The sequence below is a fragment of the Podarcis liolepis genome (assembly GCF_965112155.1).
Source record: "Podarcis liolepis genome assembly, chromosome: 3".
NCBI classification, from domain to species: domain Eukaryota; kingdom Metazoa; phylum Chordata; class Lepidosauria; order Squamata; family Lacertidae; genus Podarcis; species Podarcis liolepis.
Window position 1 is genome coordinate 120400841 of NC_139557.1, and position 19371 is coordinate 120420211.

Below are 19371 nucleotides of genomic sequence, written 5' to 3' on the forward strand. Positions count from 1 at the left end.
AAAAAAACCAAACGCTTTGTGCGTAGAAAACTAATATTCCAGGCTATGGCAGTACACCAGTTGAGGCATCCGATGAGCTGATTTTTACTTACATGGAGGAGCATGAAACAAAAATGATTTCCCCCGTCTGCATCCTGAAGTGGTGGAGTCCAACAAGGACTCCAGGTGTGTGGCTCTGCTAAATGTATAGCTCAGCTCTCAGCCTTTCCTTGCAAGCAAGTGCCTTTGATTTCACGGCATTCACTCATGGGGAGAGCACCCCGAAGACTGCAGCCCAACGGTAGAAAAGATTCAGAGCATGTCCCTTTGCGCCCGACATCTTGCTTTAAGGTGCTGAGGTGGTCGCAGGAGGAAAGATAGCTTTTAGACGCCGATGGGGCAGGAAACCCCAGTGCCTCCAAGTCCGCAGTAGCCATTAGGGTGCTTGCTGAGGTACTGCTGGTGATATTCTTCCGCGTAATAGAACTCTGGAGCCTCGCGGATCTCAGTGGTGATCGTGCCAAAGCCATTCTCCGTCAACACCTGCCAGAGGGAGGAAAAGGAGGGAGAATCCCATTAGGAATTGTTTGCACTGAGGTAAGAAATTCATTTACGTGATCCACCAGCCAACAATCAGAGGCTAGAGCCCGATTCAGGAGTCTATAGCTTGGGGGTCTCCACACACACAGTTGCACATGTGAAAACTCCCCCGGACTCTGCAAACCTGATAGTTCAGGGCTGCAAATTCCAGAGAAGTCTCTGCATGAACTATATCAGGGGCGGCCAACTCCCAAGAGACTGCGATCTACTCACAGAGTTAAAAACTGGCAGTGATCTACCTCCTTTTTTTGGGTTCAGGTCAAAGTTGTTGAGCTCTGTTTAGGAAGGAGGAAGGCCCATTTTGGGGGGGTTCGGGTCAAAGTTGTTGAGGAGGTAAAATGTTGAGCTCTTTTTAGGGGAGTCACAGTTGTTCAGCATCTTTGGGGAGAGAGCCAATGATCTACCAGTGATCTACCGCAGACGTCCAGTGATCTACCGGTAGATCACAATCTACCTGTTGGACATGCCTGAACTATATGCATGGAGGCCCCCTCCTCTATATGTGGGCGTCAGGAGAGGAGTCCACAATGCCAGGGTGGGGTCTACCCAGGGAGGACATAAGAACATAAGCAGAGCCTGCTAGATCAGGCCAGTGGTCCATCTATTCCAGCATCCTTTTCTCACGGTGGCCAACCGGATGCTCCAGTTCCATGAGAGTTCCTTCCTTATTGTTGACTTCCTTCCATTTCTGGGTGCGTGTTTAAAGAACCTTTTCTCTTAGTTGCATGGCTTGGAGGCGGCGAAAGTGGGGGGTTTTTTTACCCCAGCTTTCAGAGAACAAATTGGAAGCAAATTGGTGTGTGTGAAATTACTTTCACTTGCTTTCCAGAATGGTAGCCATCTAGGTCTACTGTGCTACAGAAAATGGGGGTGGGGGCATTCACTATATGCCAGAGACTTGTTACAATCAGCTGATTGCAAAAAATGGATTGCTTTGATCCAATTCCTCCAGGCAATGACTGGCTATTTCCGCTGCTACGGGGGATCCCATCTAACCCCTTTATCTTGCCAAAGTTTTGGGTTGAAATAAATGGTTCTTACATAGTGCAATCTCAGCCAAGAAGGAAACGGAATGAGTGGGAGGATTTTTGTAGAGCCAATTTCTCAGAAATGGGGAGCAGCTAATTCTCCATTAGGTGAGTAACCTGATATCTGTAATCACCTGGGAGAGACATATCCAGCCAGCCATATCCATCTTGGAACTGAGTCCATAAGCTGACCTCCTAGAAGACAGCACACAGCCCAATTTTGGGTCTTTCTGTTGTCGGGTTTCCCCCCAGTTTTTTTCTTGTTCCCCATCACCCCTTGCTATGCGTAGCATTCCACCTGATTTCGAGTCCTGAGAACTCGAAAGCTTGCCACAATTTTGCAATGTTTTCAGCTGACCTTACTAAAGGCATTGCCTAGCTGTGGATTTGAGGAGTTTCCCCTTCTCCATGGACCAACAGATCTACCTTTGCTTTTTACGTGCGGACAATTTGAATGTAGGAGAAAGCCTCTTGGTTTCCTTGAACCCTGTTTACTTATGTATCTCTTCAGTTTATATCCTGCCCTTCTTCCCAAAGGAGCCCAGGGGGAATGTGACCAAGAGAGCCAGTTTGCTTTAGTGGTTGGCGTGTCACACTAGGACAACCGGAGAGGACAGTTCAAATCCGCACTCAGGCACAGAGTTCAGTGGGTGACCTTGGGCCAGTCTCTGCCTCTCAGCCTAACCTACCTCTCTGGGTTGTTGTGAAGATGAAACAAAGAGCAGGGTGAACTACAACACACAAATAAATAGTTAAATCCCGAGTCTTCGCAGTTAGCAAAGCAGGCATGGCTCCAGGGGGAGGAAAAGGAGGGGGGGAATGTATTTCCCCTAACGGTGGAAAAGGTGTTTGGAAGAATCCAATTCCACAGAGTTGGACTGTTGTTGTTTTGGCTGCTGGCACCATACCGTGGGGAGTCTAAGATGGTGCGAAAAAGAGAAGAAAAGGAAGGCTTTCTTGTTTACATCCGAAGTCTGAAAGTGGTGTGCTGTGAATAAACAAAGGATGCTCCCCCAAAATGCTGTGTCAGCGAAAGGCCCTCCCAGCAAAGCAGCTCTGCGGAACATGGCTCTGAGCCAAAGGCGTACAGCAGCAGCACCACTTTGGCCTTTCTGTGCTCCCTTTCGTTTATCCAGAGTGCCCTGTTTCTGGATGCATTTAAATGGCATCCTGATCCTCATACATGCACCCATCCGTGCCCTTCTGAAGGCAGAGCGGCTAAAGCGGAGTTTGCATTCAGCTGGACTTCTGAGCAAAGTCAAACCGTCATCCTGCAGTTTGGGGCTAGCAGAAACCAGGTCACCTTTCTTCATTCCTGGGAACGTAAGATCTGAGAACAGGACGCAACGGGAGGCGGCCCAGGCGCCAGTTCTGGCTGGCAGAGAAGCAACTTTCGACCTGTAACTCGCCCACGTTCTCCTAGCAGATAAAAGGAGCCCTCCAGACCCTGCCAGTCTCTGCGCGGCCCACGCACGGTTGCTGCAGGATCGGCTTCCGACCTTGCTTTTGCCACAAGCCTGCTGGTGGCGGCTGATAAATCAGGGACAGGAGCTCTGACTCTGACCTCTGTGCCCTCCTTATATTGGCCTGCTGACAAAACCAGCTGCTAAAATCTCAGAAAGGGGTCTAGGGGTTAGGACAGGCTGTTCGGTCCTGCAGAGGAGACTTTTAAGTTAAAAAAGAGAGAGGATAATTTAAAGTGTCCTCTCTTTTTTCCAGCTCTCAAGGGCGCTGGGCACAACTCCTGCTCAGAGGCTCCCTTTCTGCCCCCAAACAGGAACCGTGCTTTGCTTTTAACCCCTGCAGATCTGAGTGTGAAATATTCACCTGTGAGGCTGGCTGCTTTGATATCTGCCCATCGTAAGGGACACCTAAGCTTCTGGCTGCACCCCTCTCCCCCAAATAGCCACTGGACTATGGAGGCCAATCAGACTGTGAGCAAGACACATTGACCATGATAAATTTATTGGGGCAAGATTGGAACGGCCCCGTTTCCCATCTCTGGTGGAAGTTGCAGAAGCTCCAATATGCAGGTGAAAGTTAATCTGTGTATGTGACTGAAGGTTTATCCACCTTCTGCCCTGCATGCTTTCTAGGCAAAGGTATGAACTTTTCTGATCGATATCCGAGTGCATTTTCTTTTTTTCCTTTTCTTTTTTGCCCTGCAGCTTTCCTTGAGGAAACCAGATCATTACCCCTGAAATGGAGTAAACAGCAATTCAGGTTTTCTGTGAATTGCCGTTTGCTCCTAATCAGTGGCCAATAGTGGGGTTTTTTGGGGGAAGCGGAAAGGTAACCCCCCCCCCCAAAAAAAAAACCACTTGAACAAGGACCTGGAAAGACCAAACCTCCGCCTAGCAATATGGAGCAAAGTTTAAGTGTGAGCCCTACGTTTTCCTTTAGACATTATAGCAGCATGTACTTCATCCGATCCCATTTTCCTGAAACAGCCCCAACTGACTAATCCACTAGGAAGCCACTCACCCACCTGCTTGCCCATAATTTGTCTGCTGGGAGAAATCAGGGAAAGCTTCTTTGAAATGGCATAAAAAGCACATATGCTTAGGAATATTAGGTGTTAGGAAGGCAGGAAACTGCCTTGTCTATGTCAGACCAAGAGCCCAGCTGACTCGGAATTGCCTTCAGCAGCCTTCTTCAGACTTGTTGTTTGGGGACTACAGCTTCCCTAACTGGCACAGCCAATAGTCAGGGAAGGAGGGAGCTAGAGACCAAACTATCTGGAGGGCACCTGTTTGCTTAAGATGGGTCTACACTGACTGACTGGGACTCTCCCAGGTATACGCCTGGGCAAGAGCGGTCCTATTTTTGTCCGCAAAACGCTGGAGATTTTGCAGGGGGTGTTGTGTTCCAAGGAAGGCACGGTTCCAGGATCGGGCACATCTTGAAAACCTTCTTCTGTTTTACTGTGTGTTAGTCCTTGCAGCTATTGCTCTTCTCACCTTGGTAGCTGTATCTCTTCTGGAGGGTTAGCACCTCCCACGCCACATTCCCACCGTACCACTTTAACAGGCACGGCGTCCCCCGGCAAATCCTGGGACCTATAATTTGATAAAGGGTGCTGAGAGGTTTAGAGGAGACCTCTCTCAAAGCTACAGCTCCCAGCACCCTTAACAAACCACGTTTCCCAGGATTTATTTGGGGGCGGGGAGCTGTTAAAGTGTATGGGAGTGCTTTAACTGTATGGCAGGGCCCCTCTCTCTGCCTTTTAAACAGGGTGTGGTCTTATAAATTACAGGCTCTGTCCCCCTGTTAGCGTTGATCTCCTCCCCGACTTCCATCCTATTGCTCTCTTTCCAGCCACGGCAGAAGTACCAGATGCGAGAGAGGGAAGAGGCAGGCGAGGGAGATGGAGGGAGGGAGAGTAACAAGGAATGCACCGTGCCTTTCCAAGAGAACTTGGCGTTGGCAGCCCCTCTCCTTCCCTGCCAGCCATGGAACAGCAGTGACTTGGCAAGAGTTAAAGAGACAGATGTCAGTCTCATCTGGTTGCTTTGGCTCCAGTTGTTTGTTCAAAATGAACAGCGAAGCCAAGCAAGCGTGGGGATCTTTTGTGCCCATAGAGAAAGGAAGTGAGCAAGGCCCTTCTGGTCAGCGCCTCTGACTCTTGAAGCCCATGTTGGTTTACATGGCTTGAATGAACGTGACGAGGCTTGCGAGGCACAATTGGGAGAGAGAGAACCATCAGGCCAAAACTTCAACAACAGAGAGAAGGGTGTGCTTGACAGCCCCTGCGTTTTGTGGAATATGCAGAGAGGAGCAACAGATCCTTTTAGCATATTCCAGAGCCATGGCATTGACTCATCTTGAGTGACCAGAAGATCACAATAAGGCCTTCCATCATGGTCTGTGATGCAAGTACTGATGTCCCATTGGCTTCGCTTGAGCAAGTTCATGACTTTATTACATCATGAGGTTTGGTAGACAAAAGCCTGCTTCTGACGCATGAAATGGACAGAAAGGGGACTGGTTTATACAGACAGGTAAGTTACCGAGCAATAGACCAGGTTAACAAAGTAAGAGGGTGGGGGGGAAATTGGGAAAGCAAAACACAAAGAAAGAATGCTTAGGAACATGGCCTTATCTCCTACTGATTCCTTTAGCCTTCAAACAAGCCTTCAAACAAGCATGATCATAGGTCGGTACCACCCAGCGGCAAGTGGATTTTTCAATCACTGAATCGTATGTATTTTGCATGTGCCTTTCATGTAAAAGACATACATTTTACATGAAATATGCACTTTTTGATGCATTTCAGTGCATTCACCTGTAAAGCACGTATTATGAGCACATCCTCTGCGTACTTTGTGCACACTGAAAATGCACTGCAAAATCAGTGTAATTTGTGTAGTTTTGAGAGTTCAGGAGTGTTGGATTGGGCTGGACCACTGTGAAAAGCGGACGAAACGCATTCCTCCCCGATCCCTAATTGCTACAGAACCACCATCATGTAGACCTTACTGGCTGCCATTAAGTGCACTGTGCTTTATTTTGGGCATTAGTCTGTTATAAAAGAATTGCAACTGCATCATAGGGGCCTCGGCACAACCTCCTTGCTCCACAGTAATGAGGTTAGCATACGCCACTCTCTGTGCCACTGCAATGAGGCACATCTACAGAACCAGGAAATTCAAATATACAAAGTTGTAACTGCAGTTCATGTGTCCCTGTCATATTTGGTCAATTGTGCAGCTACTTCTCAGTGCGGAGCTTGACAAACAGAAATTTTGTACACTGGCTGACCAGGTGGAAAATGCATATTAGGCAGCATGGACAGTTACATTTCAAAAAATGAATATTCTGTGCAGGCAGCTGATATGGTACAGTGGCTAGAGTGTTTAAGGCTAAGGCCAGTGAGACCTGGATTCAAATCCCCACTGGGTGGGTGAGTCTCTATACCTCATAGGGTTGTTGTGGGGACAAAACAGAAGTTGCCTTCAGCTTCTTGGAGGACAGGCAGCATATAAATGTAGTAAGCAAGTACAAGTGCCCTGTTTCGAAAAGCAGTTCAAAGTACAGGGGTACTTCGGGTTACAGATGCTTCAGGTTACAGATGCTTCAGATTACAGACTCCGCTAACCCAGAAATAGTACCTCGGGTTAAGAATTTTGCTTCAGGATGAGAACAGAAATCGCGCAGCAGCGGCGCGGTGGCAGTGGGAGGCCCCATTAGCTAAAGTGGTGCTTCAGGTTAAGAACAGTTTCAGGTTAAGAACGGACCTCCAGAACGAATTAGGTTCTTTACCCAAGGTACCACTGTATTAACCATTCAGTTGAAATTTGAGGGGGATCCAGACCCTAGCTAAATGCTCACAGATGCATGGCTCTTTAAACAGAGGTCTCACAGAACCCGGATGATTTCGGAACGGTTCCCTACTTAGCAATTGCCACTCGATCCCGAAAGTAACTGTTGAGAGCGGAAGGATCCGTTAGTCACTGACCTTCTACGGCAAGTGAAGCTACATCAGCAACAACAACAGAAAGGGGGAGCGCCGACTGTATGTGCCTCTTTGCATACGCACATCAATGCATGCGAGAAGAAGGGCCGCTTTGTAGAGAAACTTGCCAGCAAGCCTACTTTTGGTGCCATCTGCTCCGAAGAGAGTGAGCACCTGTTCAGAGCAGCTGCTGAACGCGGAAGGTAGGTAAGGGAGAAATCAGTTTCATTCTCGACTTGGCCTGCTGCAGGTAGCACATGGGCCTCACCAACGGGAATGCCAACTGTTCCCTTTTAAGCTTGTCCTAATTAGGAAGCGGGGAGCGTTCTGAAATCTCAAAACTGTTTGGTTAGATTATTACAGGAAGTTCCAAGAGAAGAGAGGGTGGCGAGCCTCCTCCCTCTCCCGAACGTCAGTTTCGGTTGCTCTTTTTATCAAGGACGCCAGCTTACTGCTGGGCAAGGGGTGGGGAAGAGTGGAAAGAGCATCCCAAACTCCCTTTCGCACCTTAACCCAGCCTTCATTGGCACGGTCCCTATCAGTAGAGCATAAACAGCCCTCCAGCTTTCATCTGCAAGTGACTCTTTTGCATGTGATGCTTCTAGCAGACACTAAAAATACGGCCTCCCCATTTTAAACAGAACATTTCAGAACAAGGATTTAGACTGCAACGAGACCCGCATAGGGGGGCCTGGGAAAGCGCCAAAGTTGCTGAGAAGAGAGAAAGTGTTCCCTCACCCCAAAATGTAACATGAGAAGAGCCCGGGTGCTGGATCAGGCCAAATGGGGGCACATCTAATCCAGCGTCTTGTTTCCTACCGTAACCAAGGAGATGTCCCAAATGGGAAGCCCACAAGCTGGGCATGGGGGCAACAGCCGCCTCAAGCTCTTCTCCCCCAGTGTTTAGAAGTGTGTTGTCTCTGATCCCAGAGAAGGCATATAGCCATTGGTAGCCTTATTCTCAATGAATTGGTCTAAGCCATGCATGTCCAAAGTCCGTTCCGGGGGCCTAATCTGGCCTGCCAGTCAATTTAGTCCGGCCCCTGTGGCAGTTTATTTCCTGGGGTAAAATCCTAAAAAAGGTCAACAATCCTAAAGAAAGGTCAACAACTTTGGTTGGCCCTTTGGTCAGCCCTCACGGCCCTTCACTTCATCAAATCTGGCTCTCTTTGAAAAAAGTTTGGACACCACTGTAATCGGTCCTTAAAAGCCGGTGACCATTGCTACACCTTGTGGGAGTGAATTCTATAGTTTGCTTTGTATGAAGAAGCATGTCCTTTTTCTCTGCCTTGAATCTCCTGACATCCAGTTGCTTCGGGGTTCTAGTAATACAAGAGGTTGAGAAATAACTGCCTCTCATCCACGTCTTCACACCACGCATGCATTCATGTAGCTCTGTCTTGGTCCTTCTTTCTCTCTATTTTATTAAACAAAAAAACTTTCCACATAAGGAAGCCTCCTGGCCATGCTTGCTACCCTTCCCTGAACCTTCTCCTGTCCTACAGTAGTCTTCTTGAAGTCACAGAACTAACCACTAGGCCCGCCCTTCCCCCTCCGGCCGCTCATTCTGGATCCCTCCCAAGCAGACGAAGGCAGCACCAAGGGGCCTGTCTGCCCTGTCGCTCAGCAATGTGCAGGACTCTCCTCGATTGGGATGTCCGGGGGGGGGGGGAGGGCCTGCAGGACTGGGACTGTCCTGCTGTTGGGTGGAGAGGACAAACTCTGACCCATATCTCTCTGCATCTGCACTCACACTGTGACTCTCAGCCTCTAGGCCTGTCCTGGAAGGTCCTCCTCCTGATCTCCTCCCGCCCCCGATCGCTCAACCTATCTGCTTCTAACACCTCCTAGTTCATCACTTCCCTGGACTGCTCTTCAGTGTCCCAGCGCCACAGTCTAGAGTCCATGTTATCGTCTTCTGTGTCCTCCCTGGGAGGCTTTCGGGTGGGTGGCTCCCACACTCTTCCTCACCCAGCCAGTTCTTGACAGATGGACTGTTGGTTTGATTTGGCATAATCTTAAAAAGCAGAGACATCACCTTGCCAACAAAGGTCCGTATAGTTAAAGCTATGGTTTTCCCAGAAGTGATGTATGGAAGTGAGAGCTGGACCATAAAGAAGGCTGATCACCGAAGAATTGATGCTTTTGAATGATGGTGCTGGAGGAGACTCTTGAGAGTCCCATGGACTGCAAGAAAATCAAACCTATCCATTCTGAAGGAAATCAGCCCTGAGTGCAGGATCTGGAAGGACAGATCCTGAAGCTGAGGCTCCAATCCTTTGGCCACCTCATGAGAAGAGAAGACTCCCTGGAAAAGACCCTGATGTTGGGAAAGATGGAGGGCACAAGGAGAAGGGGACAACAGAGGATGAGATGGTGGGACAGTGTTCTCGAAGCTACCAGCATGAGTTTGACCAACTGTGGGAGGCAGTGGAAGACAGGAGTGCCTGGCGTGCTCTGGTCCAGGGGGTCACGAAGAGTCGGACGTGACTTTACAACAACAAAGCTTCCTGTGCTCCTAGCACTTAGCCTTGGGTCGATGGTGGGAATTTAAAGTAACAGTTCTTCTTATAAAAGGGGGGAAGTCAACATGGAGGTAATTCTGCCGCCCAGCAGGGCTCTCTTCAGTTTGCGTCATTAACCGAGCCTGCAAGTGCCATGGTTTGATCTACAAGGGCTTGGCTCTCTCTTCGCTGCTAATCTCAGTACCATGTAGAGCTCCCAAATGAATAATGTAGTGTTTGTGTTTTCCAAGCCAACTCCATTATCTCGCAAGGTACACCTGGCATATACGAGGCAGATTTCCCTTCATCGAAGTACGCAGGCAATGGCTCGAGCTTTTGAGATGGAGAGAGTTTTAAATCAGAGTTTAGATACTGACAGTCGTGCAAGCGTTTCTCATGGTCACCTTCACAACAAAGCCTGAGCCCAACATAACGCCGGGCCCAGGGTGTGTGTGTGTGTGTGGAGAACGGCTTGGAAATAAAAAGGAACCTTCTTTTTTGCTTTGCAGCAAGAACTAGAAAGATGACAGCATCTGGCAAGATGTCTGGACCAGCCCATTGTGTCATCCTACTCAAGACACGATGGAACAACCTACAAATTTGGCAATAATCATGGCACTTCATTCATGGATTCCTTCCACTTCTCCATGACACGGCAGTAGGAGGAGGAGACGGCTACGGAAGCTGTGCTTGGTTCATCACTCGGTCTCCTCTGCCCCCTGATGGTAGGGAACATTGGGGAGCTGCCCCCCCAAAAAATTATTGGAGGGGGCCAAAAACACTCGGCCCCCTGGAGTTGGCGCCCCTGCAGCCATGTATAAAATTCTGCATAGCATGGAGGAAATGGATGTGGTGGTGTTTTTCTCCCTGTCTTGTAATACTCGAAGCACCCAATGGTGACCAGTCAGTGAGGTGGAATGTTGGGATATTCAGGAAAGAGAAGGAAAATACTTATCCATACAGCTCATAGGAATTTGTTCCTGCGAATGTGGTGGTGGCCAACAGCTTGGACAGCTTTAAAAGAGGATTAGACAAATTTATGGGGAGGAATTTATGGGGACGTGGGTGGCGCTGTGGGTTAAACCACAGAGCCTTGGGCTTGCCGATCAGAAGGTCGGCGGTTCGAATCCCCGTAACGGGGTGAGCACCCATTGCTCAGTCTCTGCTCCTGCCCACCTAGCAGTTCGAAAGCATGTCAAAGTGCAAATAGATACCACTCCGGCGGGAAGGTAAACGGCGTTTCCGTGCGCTGCTCTGGTTCGCCAGAAGCTGCTTAGTCATGCAGGGCACATGACCCGGAAGCTGTATGCCGGCTCTGTCAGCCTATAAAGCGAGATGAGCGCCGCAACCCCAGAGTCGGCCATGACTGGACCTAATGGTCAGGGGTCTCTTTACCTTTACCTTAAGGCTATCGATGGGGGAATAAGACTAACTACAATGGCTATGTTCTGCCACCGCTGTTGAGAGACAGCATACTTCTGAAAGCAGTTGTTGGGTATCAGAAGTGGAGATACCCAGGACTTGCTTGTGGGTTTCCCACAGGCATCTGGTTGGCCACTGTGAAAACAGGATGCTGAACGAAACGGGTCCCCCTTGGCCTGATCCAGCAGGCTCTTATGCCTTTACGCTTATTTCTGGCGCAATGACAGATAAGCATCATTACACACACCCAATAACTGCAGTGATCAGGTGACTATTGCAACAGAAGAACAGTGAAATCCTACGTCTTTGTGTAGCAAACGAGTAGAGGAGCAAAGGCAGCTTTTTTCGTGTTTTTACAGCAAGGAAAAACCTCTGGTTTGGGATTTTTTTTTTAAAGGGGGACACAATTCTTTTCAATTTTAGGTCTCCTCTTCATTGCTAAAGCTCCAGCTGAACCAAAGCGCAAGACCCTTCCCCCATCGTGCTGTTAAGAGTTTAGGTTCTGCTGGCATCTCTTATCTCCGAGAGGAAGACAAGCAGGAAGGCGAATGCGCCGCAGCTGAGAACACGCAGATTTAGAAGCAGCAGGCCGGAGCAGATGGGAGAGCGATTACTGATGCCGAAAGTTATTGTCTTTTAAAAATCTTGGCATTTCAAACAACGGGGGCGGGGAGGGGGCAAGAATGACAAAGAGAATGGCATGGAAGTGGGTTTGGTTTTTTCGTTTTACTCATCCCACTACTTTTCAAACAGCCAGAAGCTGGGAAAGGGTTAACCTCCCCCTACATAAAAGGCCGCGGGTGGCGCTGTGGGTTAAACCACAGAGCCTTGGGCTTGCCGATCAGAAGGTCGGAGGTTCGAATCCCCGCAACGGGGTGAGCTCCTGTTGCTCAGTCTCTGCTCCTGCCAACCTAGCAGTTCGAAAGCATGTCAAAGTACAAGTAGATAAATAGGTACCGCTCCGGCGGGAAGGTAAACGGCATTTCCGTGCGCTGCTCTGGTTCGCCAGAAGCGGCTTAGTCATGCTAGCCACATGACCCGGAAGCTGTACGCTGGCTCCCTCGGCCAATAAAGCGAGATGAGTGCCGCAACCCCAGAGTCGTCCACAGCTGGACCCAATGGTTAGGGGTCCCTTTACCTTTACCTTTACATAAAAGGCAGGTCACTGCCATATGACACCAGCCATCGCAGACTAAAGTTGAGGTGGTCTAACCTTCCTTCTCTTTGTTGGTAAATATCGTTTTGAAACCGATTCTCAGTTCAATGTACTGTTTCCAAAACTCTTTTACGAAATATATGCAGATTACCTTGAGACATGTATGTGAAATGTGATTAATAAATGTACAAATAATAATAAACAAGCAAAACAATAAAAAATTGAGGCCAGTTTCCGAGGCTTTGATTAAGGTTTCGCAAAGAAAAAGCTTGATACCCTATACTTCATATTCCTAAACTTATTGTGATAGATCAGGAAGTGAGTTACCTTGAAGGTTTTCTATAAAGCTTTATTCAGACATGAAGCCTCGAGACAAAACCTTGATAGGATTAAAAATAAATAAATAAAGGGGTTTCAGTGTCTCTCGCAGTAAACCCTAGTCTTTTGTCATGGTATCGCTACTGACAAAGATCTTTCTGAGAAGCAAGAGTATAAAATTGCTGCAATTGCCACTTAACACACAACATACACAGAGCTAAGGCTCTGTAGTGTGTCAGTGCCTTTGGATGACATGAATAGCCCTATTGCAGAGATGCAACACTTGTCCCAAGGACAAACGGAATCAATGGTGGCAAAGGAGAGATAATTCCCACCCCCCAGTGCAATTTAACAAGATTCAGAATAGGGCATCTGAAAATGATAATTGCAGAAATGCCACCTGTCTGATGCAAGTCCTCGTGGACAGGAGTGACTAATCGTGGAGGCTGAAGTGTGTTTCGCTGTGTAATGGTGAATAGCGCTGCTAAGGCATTGTGCCGATGAATGGATGTCTCTATTAAGGCTGTGAAGACGGGGAAGTTCTCGCCGGGAGCTCAAGAAGAAAGCAAGAGGCAGAGGAAGAGGAAGGGGAAATTAGGCCAGGTGCAGAAACACTTCTGCTGGAAACGTCTGCAAGGTAAAGAGAAGCGCGGTTTATTTTTACAGCGGATCTCGAGTTCAATGAATCAGTGGAAGAAAATGTTATGAAGCTTCGGGACAATGGAGGCCTGCGCCTTTATGGAATGCGCCCCGAGGACAACGGCTACAAGTCATTAATGTCCCAAAGTTAATATGACCGCTGTCTGTACAGGCCGTTGTATCCGACTCCTGTGAATATTGTAAGGTCAGCACAGGGGCCTACTTGCTCAGCTTTCATGTCTTCCAACAGCCTGGAAATGATGAAAAGGGTTTCACCTGAGGTCCTCTCCTTAGGGCGTTTGTTTTCAACACGCAGGGAGTTTTTGTAACGGAGGCATTCAAATCCAAAACCCCACAGTCTGAAGAGGGACAGTACAGGAAGAATTCCAGGAAGTCATGTTGGTGGAAGAGGAGATGAGACCTCAGCCACTGGTTTGTGCCTCCCCTCAGAAATGGAAAAAGCAATGTGTTAAGCATCGAAGTGTTTTGTTACAATACCCAATGGTCAAAAACGCCTTAAGTTTAAAGGATGTGATGTGCAGAAGTAAGGCTGGTGTGAGAGGGGTGCCATTTCCCCACTGAGGACATCAACGGGTCAAGAATGGCTGCTAACTCTCATATTTGTAGACTTGTATCTGCCGTTGGTCCAGCTAGCTCAGTGTTGTCTACACAAAATGGGAGTCGCTCTCCGAAGTCTCTGATTTGGCTCTTTCTCAGTCCTCCTTGGAGATGCCTGAGACGGAACCTGGGACCTCTTGCATGCAAACCACGTTTTCCACCGCCGAGCTACAAAGCCATCCTCCTCGGGACATAGAGCTTTATATATGAGACAGGTTGCCAACAAAGGTCCGTATAGTGAAAGCTATGGTTTTCCCAGTAGTGATGTATGGAAGTGAGAGCTGGACCATAAAGAAGGCTGATGGCCAAAGAATTGATGCTTTTGAATTATGCTGCTGGAGGAGACTCTTGAGAGTCCCATGGACTGCAAGAAGATCAAACCTCTCCATTCTGAAGGAAATCAGCCCTGAGTGCTCACTGGAAGGACAGATCCTGAAGCTGAGGCTCCAAGACTTTGGCCACCTCATGAGAAGAGAAGACTCCCTGGAAAAGACCCTGATGCTGGGAAAGATGGAGGCACAAGGAGAAGGGGACGACAGAGGACGAGATGATGGGATAGTGTTCTCGAAGCTACCAGCATGAGTTTGACCAAACTGTGGGAGGCAGTGGAAGACAGGAGTGCCTGGCGTGCTTTGGTCCATGGGGCCACGAAGAGTCGGACAGGACTAAACGACTAAACAACAACAACATATGAGACAGGTCCCCTTAACAGTCCTTCATGGTACAAACCTAGGCCTGCTGGCTGATTTCAAGGCCATTTACTCCAGTGGTTCTGGTTGCCCCTGAGCTCTCTCTCCTGCCCACTATAGGGAGAAAGCAACCATCAATCCTTCCACCCACCCTCCAGCTTCCACATCACACTTCCGCCTTGAAAGCCCAACCTGTGCGGCCACAAGAAGCGGCCACCATGCCTCCTGCAACTGCCAGTGTTGGTGCCCATTGGAGGCAACTCCGAGCGGCATTCTCTTGGGATTTCCGGGTGATGTTGCCTGTCAGCCCCTGCCCACCCCCCTCCAGAATATGATTATAGTTCTGCCATATGCCAGCCTGCAGAACACACAGAGGACAATTGAAAAAGGGGGGTGGGAAATATACCCAAAGCCTTATGGCTACATGGGGGTTCTTTGGTGATGACAGGAAGGATGGCGAGGCAGGCTGAGAAGGAAGCAGAAAACCTGCCACAAAGACACGAGAAGACAAGGCAGTGGGTTATGGAATGGGGGGGGGGTGGAGAGAGAGAGCTGCACAAAGCACAACAGTGTGAACATTAAAAAAACACAGAGCATTTCCCCTCTGGGGAGGCAAACCGCACAAATCGGAGCAAAACCAATGTGCTGTCATTTGAAACCTTTCCCCCGAGTTGTTCAAACACAAATACAAAGACAGTAATAATAATAATAATAATAATAATAATAATACAACAAAAAAACCACCTCTGCACCAGCCTTTCCGACCTTGCACTGAACTTGGGGGTGTCGTGAAGCATTATTTACACTCCATCTATTTATCACTTCCTCCTCTTAAGCACCTGACCTTGTCAAAAAGCTTAAAGGTTATTTTTGTAAATTATAAATGAACAAGACTGCTCTACTTATCTGTCAGCACCTGGAAGGCCAGGTGAGGTCAATCCCGGTTCAGAATTTTGAATATGGTTCAGAGAAGAGAGAGAGAGAGAGAGAGAGAGAGAGAGAGAGAGAGAGAGAGAGAGAGAAAGGCCTCGAGTATGCATTGCAATTCTCTGCTCCCTTCAGCCTGGCCTTAGTGTTGCTACATACTAAGTGATTTGTCATGTAGTCAGGTTTAAACAAGTTCCAGTATGCCCAGAGCTAGTTGCATTTTTGATGTCTTTGCTGTGGAGTTTAGGTCAACCGTCTGGGCAGCAGAGTTTGCTTCAACATATGGATGTGCCGGACTTGCTTCGGTAATGGACTGGATGTGAGCCAATAAACTGAAGCTCAATCCAGGTAAGAGTGAGGCATCAGTATACCTAAAGAAGCATCTCCATCCCCATCATTCTGCCTGGACGCTGAGGTCCAGCACTGAGGGCCTTCTGGCGGTTCCCTCACTGCGAGAAGCCAAGTTACAGGGAACCAGACAGAGGGCCTTCTCAGTAGTGGCACCCACCCTGTTGAACACTTCCCATCAGATGTCAAAGAGATAAACAACTACCTGACATTTAGAAGACATCTAAAGGCAGCCCTGTTCAGGGAAGTTTTTAATGCGTGACATTTTAATGTATTTTTAATCTTTGTTGGAAGCCGCCCACAGTAGCTGGGGAGACCCAGCCAGATGGGCGGGGTATAAATAATCTATTATTATTATTATTATTATTATTATTATTATTATTATTATTATGCTGTTAGTGGGTGGCTCCCTCGACTGGATGGATGGGGGTGGCCTACTCTTGAGGAGGCTACACTCCTTCTGAAAGAGCAGGCACACACACGGCGAGTGCTTCCGGGTCCACTGCTGTTGCTTGAGGCTCAGGTGGCATGGCGTGCCATCGGCTGGTGGCCCAGCTGTGCCCCTATATGGATAGGGATAACCGAACTTCTGTCATCAGTGCTCCGGCAGTAACCTCTAGGTTAGATTACTGGAGCGGGCTATGCGTAGGGCTGCCTCTGAAGATGGTTTGGAAGCTACGGCTGGCGCAGAATTCAGCAGCCAGGTTGCTCACCAGGGCAAGATGGTTTGAGCATATAATGCCAATCTTGGCCTGATTGCACTGGCTGCCGTTTCGTTTCCGGGCCCGATTCAAAGTGTTGGCTTTGACCTATAAAGCCTTAAATGGCTCAGGACCACAATACCTCAAGGACTGCCTCTCCCCACATGAACCAACTGCAATCATCTTCTGAGCCTCTCCCCGGGGAGGCTTGCCCAGCACAACTGCTATATATCTTTAGCCACCAGATGAAAACATTCCTCTTCTCCCAAGCTAATTAAACAACCTATGACCTTTTAAGGACGAAGGTGGCGCTGTGGGTTAAACCACAGAGCCTAGGACTTGCCAATCAGAAGGTCGGCGGTTCGAATCCCCGCGACGAGGTGAGCTCCCGTTGCTCTGTCCCTGCTCCTGCCAACCTAGCAGTTCGAAAGCACGTCAAAGTGCAAGTAGATAAATAGGTACCACTCTGGCGGGAAGGTAAACGGCATTTCCATGCGCTGCTCTGGTTCGCCAGAAGTGGCTTAGTCATGCTGGCCACATGACCCGGAAGCTGTACACCGGCTCCCTTGGCCAGTAAAGCGAGATGAGCGCTGCAACCCCAGAGTCGGCCACCACTGGACCTAATGGTCAGGGTCCTTTACCTTTATGACCTTTTAAACTGGGGAGGGGGGTTGAGTATTGGAAGTTAGGAAAAGTTTAAGTTGTTTGTGCTACATCAGAGGCGGATTTAGGGCAGTGTGAGTGGTGCAGCCACACTGGGCACACAGCCAAGGAGGGCACCTTCTCAAAGTCCAAAAAGCATTTGCCAAGCTTCTGGGAAGCAGGGAGGAGGACTATAAAACCCTGCTAGAGCCTCGTTCCTCCTTCCTAGAGTCCTGTTTAAGATTGGGGGGGGGGTCTAGCAGAGTGACATACAGTCGTACCTCGGGTTAAGTACTTAATTCGTTCCGGAGGTCCGTTTTTAACCTGAAACTGTTCTTAACTTGAAGCACCACTTTAGCTAAAGGGGCCTCCTGCTGCTGCTGTGCCGCCAGAGCACAATTTCTGTTCTCATCCTGAAGCAAAGTTCTTAACCTGAAGCACTATTTCTGGGTTAGCAGAGTCTGTAACCTGAAGCGTATGTAACCTGAAGCGTATGTAACCTGAAGCGTATGTAACCTGAAGCGTATGTAACCCGAGGTACCACAGTATTACCAAGATCTGCCCCTGCCCTCAGCGCTATCTGCCCTGCACCCCATTCACCAACACAGCATCTTGGACACACAACTACCTTCCCCACTTTTCAAACTCAGTCCCTTCTGTGTTGGGCGAAATCAAGAGTAGAAGATCAGGAATTCCCTTTTGTACCCCCCAACCTGAAGCTTGTAAATAAGTTTGGGGAAGCAATGCCTCAGACACAATTCCCCAACTGACTCAGTAAATAATACTTTGCCAGAGTGGCAAAATTAAATTGCATGGATGAATACATAGATTAGATAGATAGATAGATAGATAGATAGATAGATAGATAGATAGATAGACAGACAGACAGATAGACAGATGAATCTTATTTTGATTGGGTTTGTTTTTGCAAGCAGCACAGGAGATGCTACTTTTAAGAAAAACACAGTTAACAGAAATATGGGTTTCTATATTTGCTTGATTTTTTCATTGTTAATGGGGGGGGGAAACAGCATTTCTTTAAAGTCAGCAACATTGCCCTCATTTTTATCCTTATTATCGGCCAATGTTTCAATGGGCCTTTAGGATATGTGCAGCCTGCACAATGTTTTAAAAGGGAGTCTGCTGCACTGCACTTTGTGCATTTTACTGCACTGCAGCTGAAGTAAGGGGGGAAAACAGGGTGAGTCAAAAATGGAAATTTGTCTTGCTGTGAATTTCTGTTTACTGGGGATGATGGATGAAGTGCCTCATGAGGGTGATGGAAGGAAGGAACAGGCAGGGTCTGTTAAAGCATTTTGCTGCCTCTCCATGGGAGAAACCATCCCTCTCACCAGACCTGTTGTGTGTGCCAGCAGTGGGTACATGTGAAAAGAAGCTCAACCTCTCGCTTCTGAGAGCCACAAAGATGTGTGCCACAAAGATGAGAGTTTTAACACCCAATTCATTCTCGACTAGATAAGCCAAACACTGTTGCAATAGGATCTCAATGGCACATATGTTTGCCTTCTCCTTATGGACCGAACTTAAAGCAAAAGGAGTATTAATTGAATTACTGCAACCCTTACTTGGCCTCTGTTTATGGCCTTGCTACACAGAAATTACATTTAAAAGATAGGAAGCCTGCCAGTGTTGGAAAACAGATATTGCATGTAGATCCTACGATTTATATATTTTTTTTCTGGCTGATATTGTTGTTTTTGATGGATTGACCAATGCTTGATCCATTCTATCAATTTTTGATTGTGTTGGATCCAGACTTAGTCGTGTTTAGAGTAAACCTGCTGTGGCTAACTCAGGTCTCAATGATTTCATTGGGTTTACTCAAAGGACAAATACGTCTGGATCTGACTCACTGTATTTAAATGTTCAGTTTATTGCTTTGGGGGCATTTTGGCTGAAAAGTAGAATACGAAAACTACTGCTACTATTACTACAACTACAGTTATAATAATTGCAGGCTGGAGTGATATCCTTACACAGAGCCAGGAAGCAGAAACATCCATTTTAGGAGCTCTCCTGAAAGCAGACTAATCCCACAATGTGGAAATATGGTGCATGTACTGCTGTGCCATTTATTCTGTGAAAAGACAATGAGGGAAGAATTGGTTCTGAATGTCCTTTCTCTTGCTGCAACAGAACTCCAAGGATCAGTCTGGGTGTCAGGACTTGGACTCAAATATGAACTTAGAGGTGAGATCAGCTTAGAGATGAGATCCAGGTTTTATCTTTCTGCAGAAGGGCCTGTTTCTCCACCCACTCATGTCAGAGTGGCTAAATGTGGTTAGTGATGAAGAGCTCCTATTCAGACACCCATGGAGTGCTGT

At 48.0% G+C, this 19371-nt stretch overlaps 1 protein-coding gene across 4 annotated transcripts in view; it reads right to left on the reverse strand.

Moving 5' to 3' along the window:
* Positions 1-19371, reverse strand: part of MSRA (methionine sulfoxide reductase A) — a 205773-nt gene continuing 186402 nt past the window's right edge. For all 4 annotated transcript variants that reach the window (XM_083494814.1, XM_083494813.1, XM_083494815.1 and 1 more), the window contains one exon: positions 1-522. In XM_083494814.1, the coding sequence (XP_083350940.1) occupies positions 364-522 (159 nt within the window). In that variant the 3' untranslated portion in view covers positions 1-363. The remainder of the gene's footprint in view (positions 523-19371) is intronic.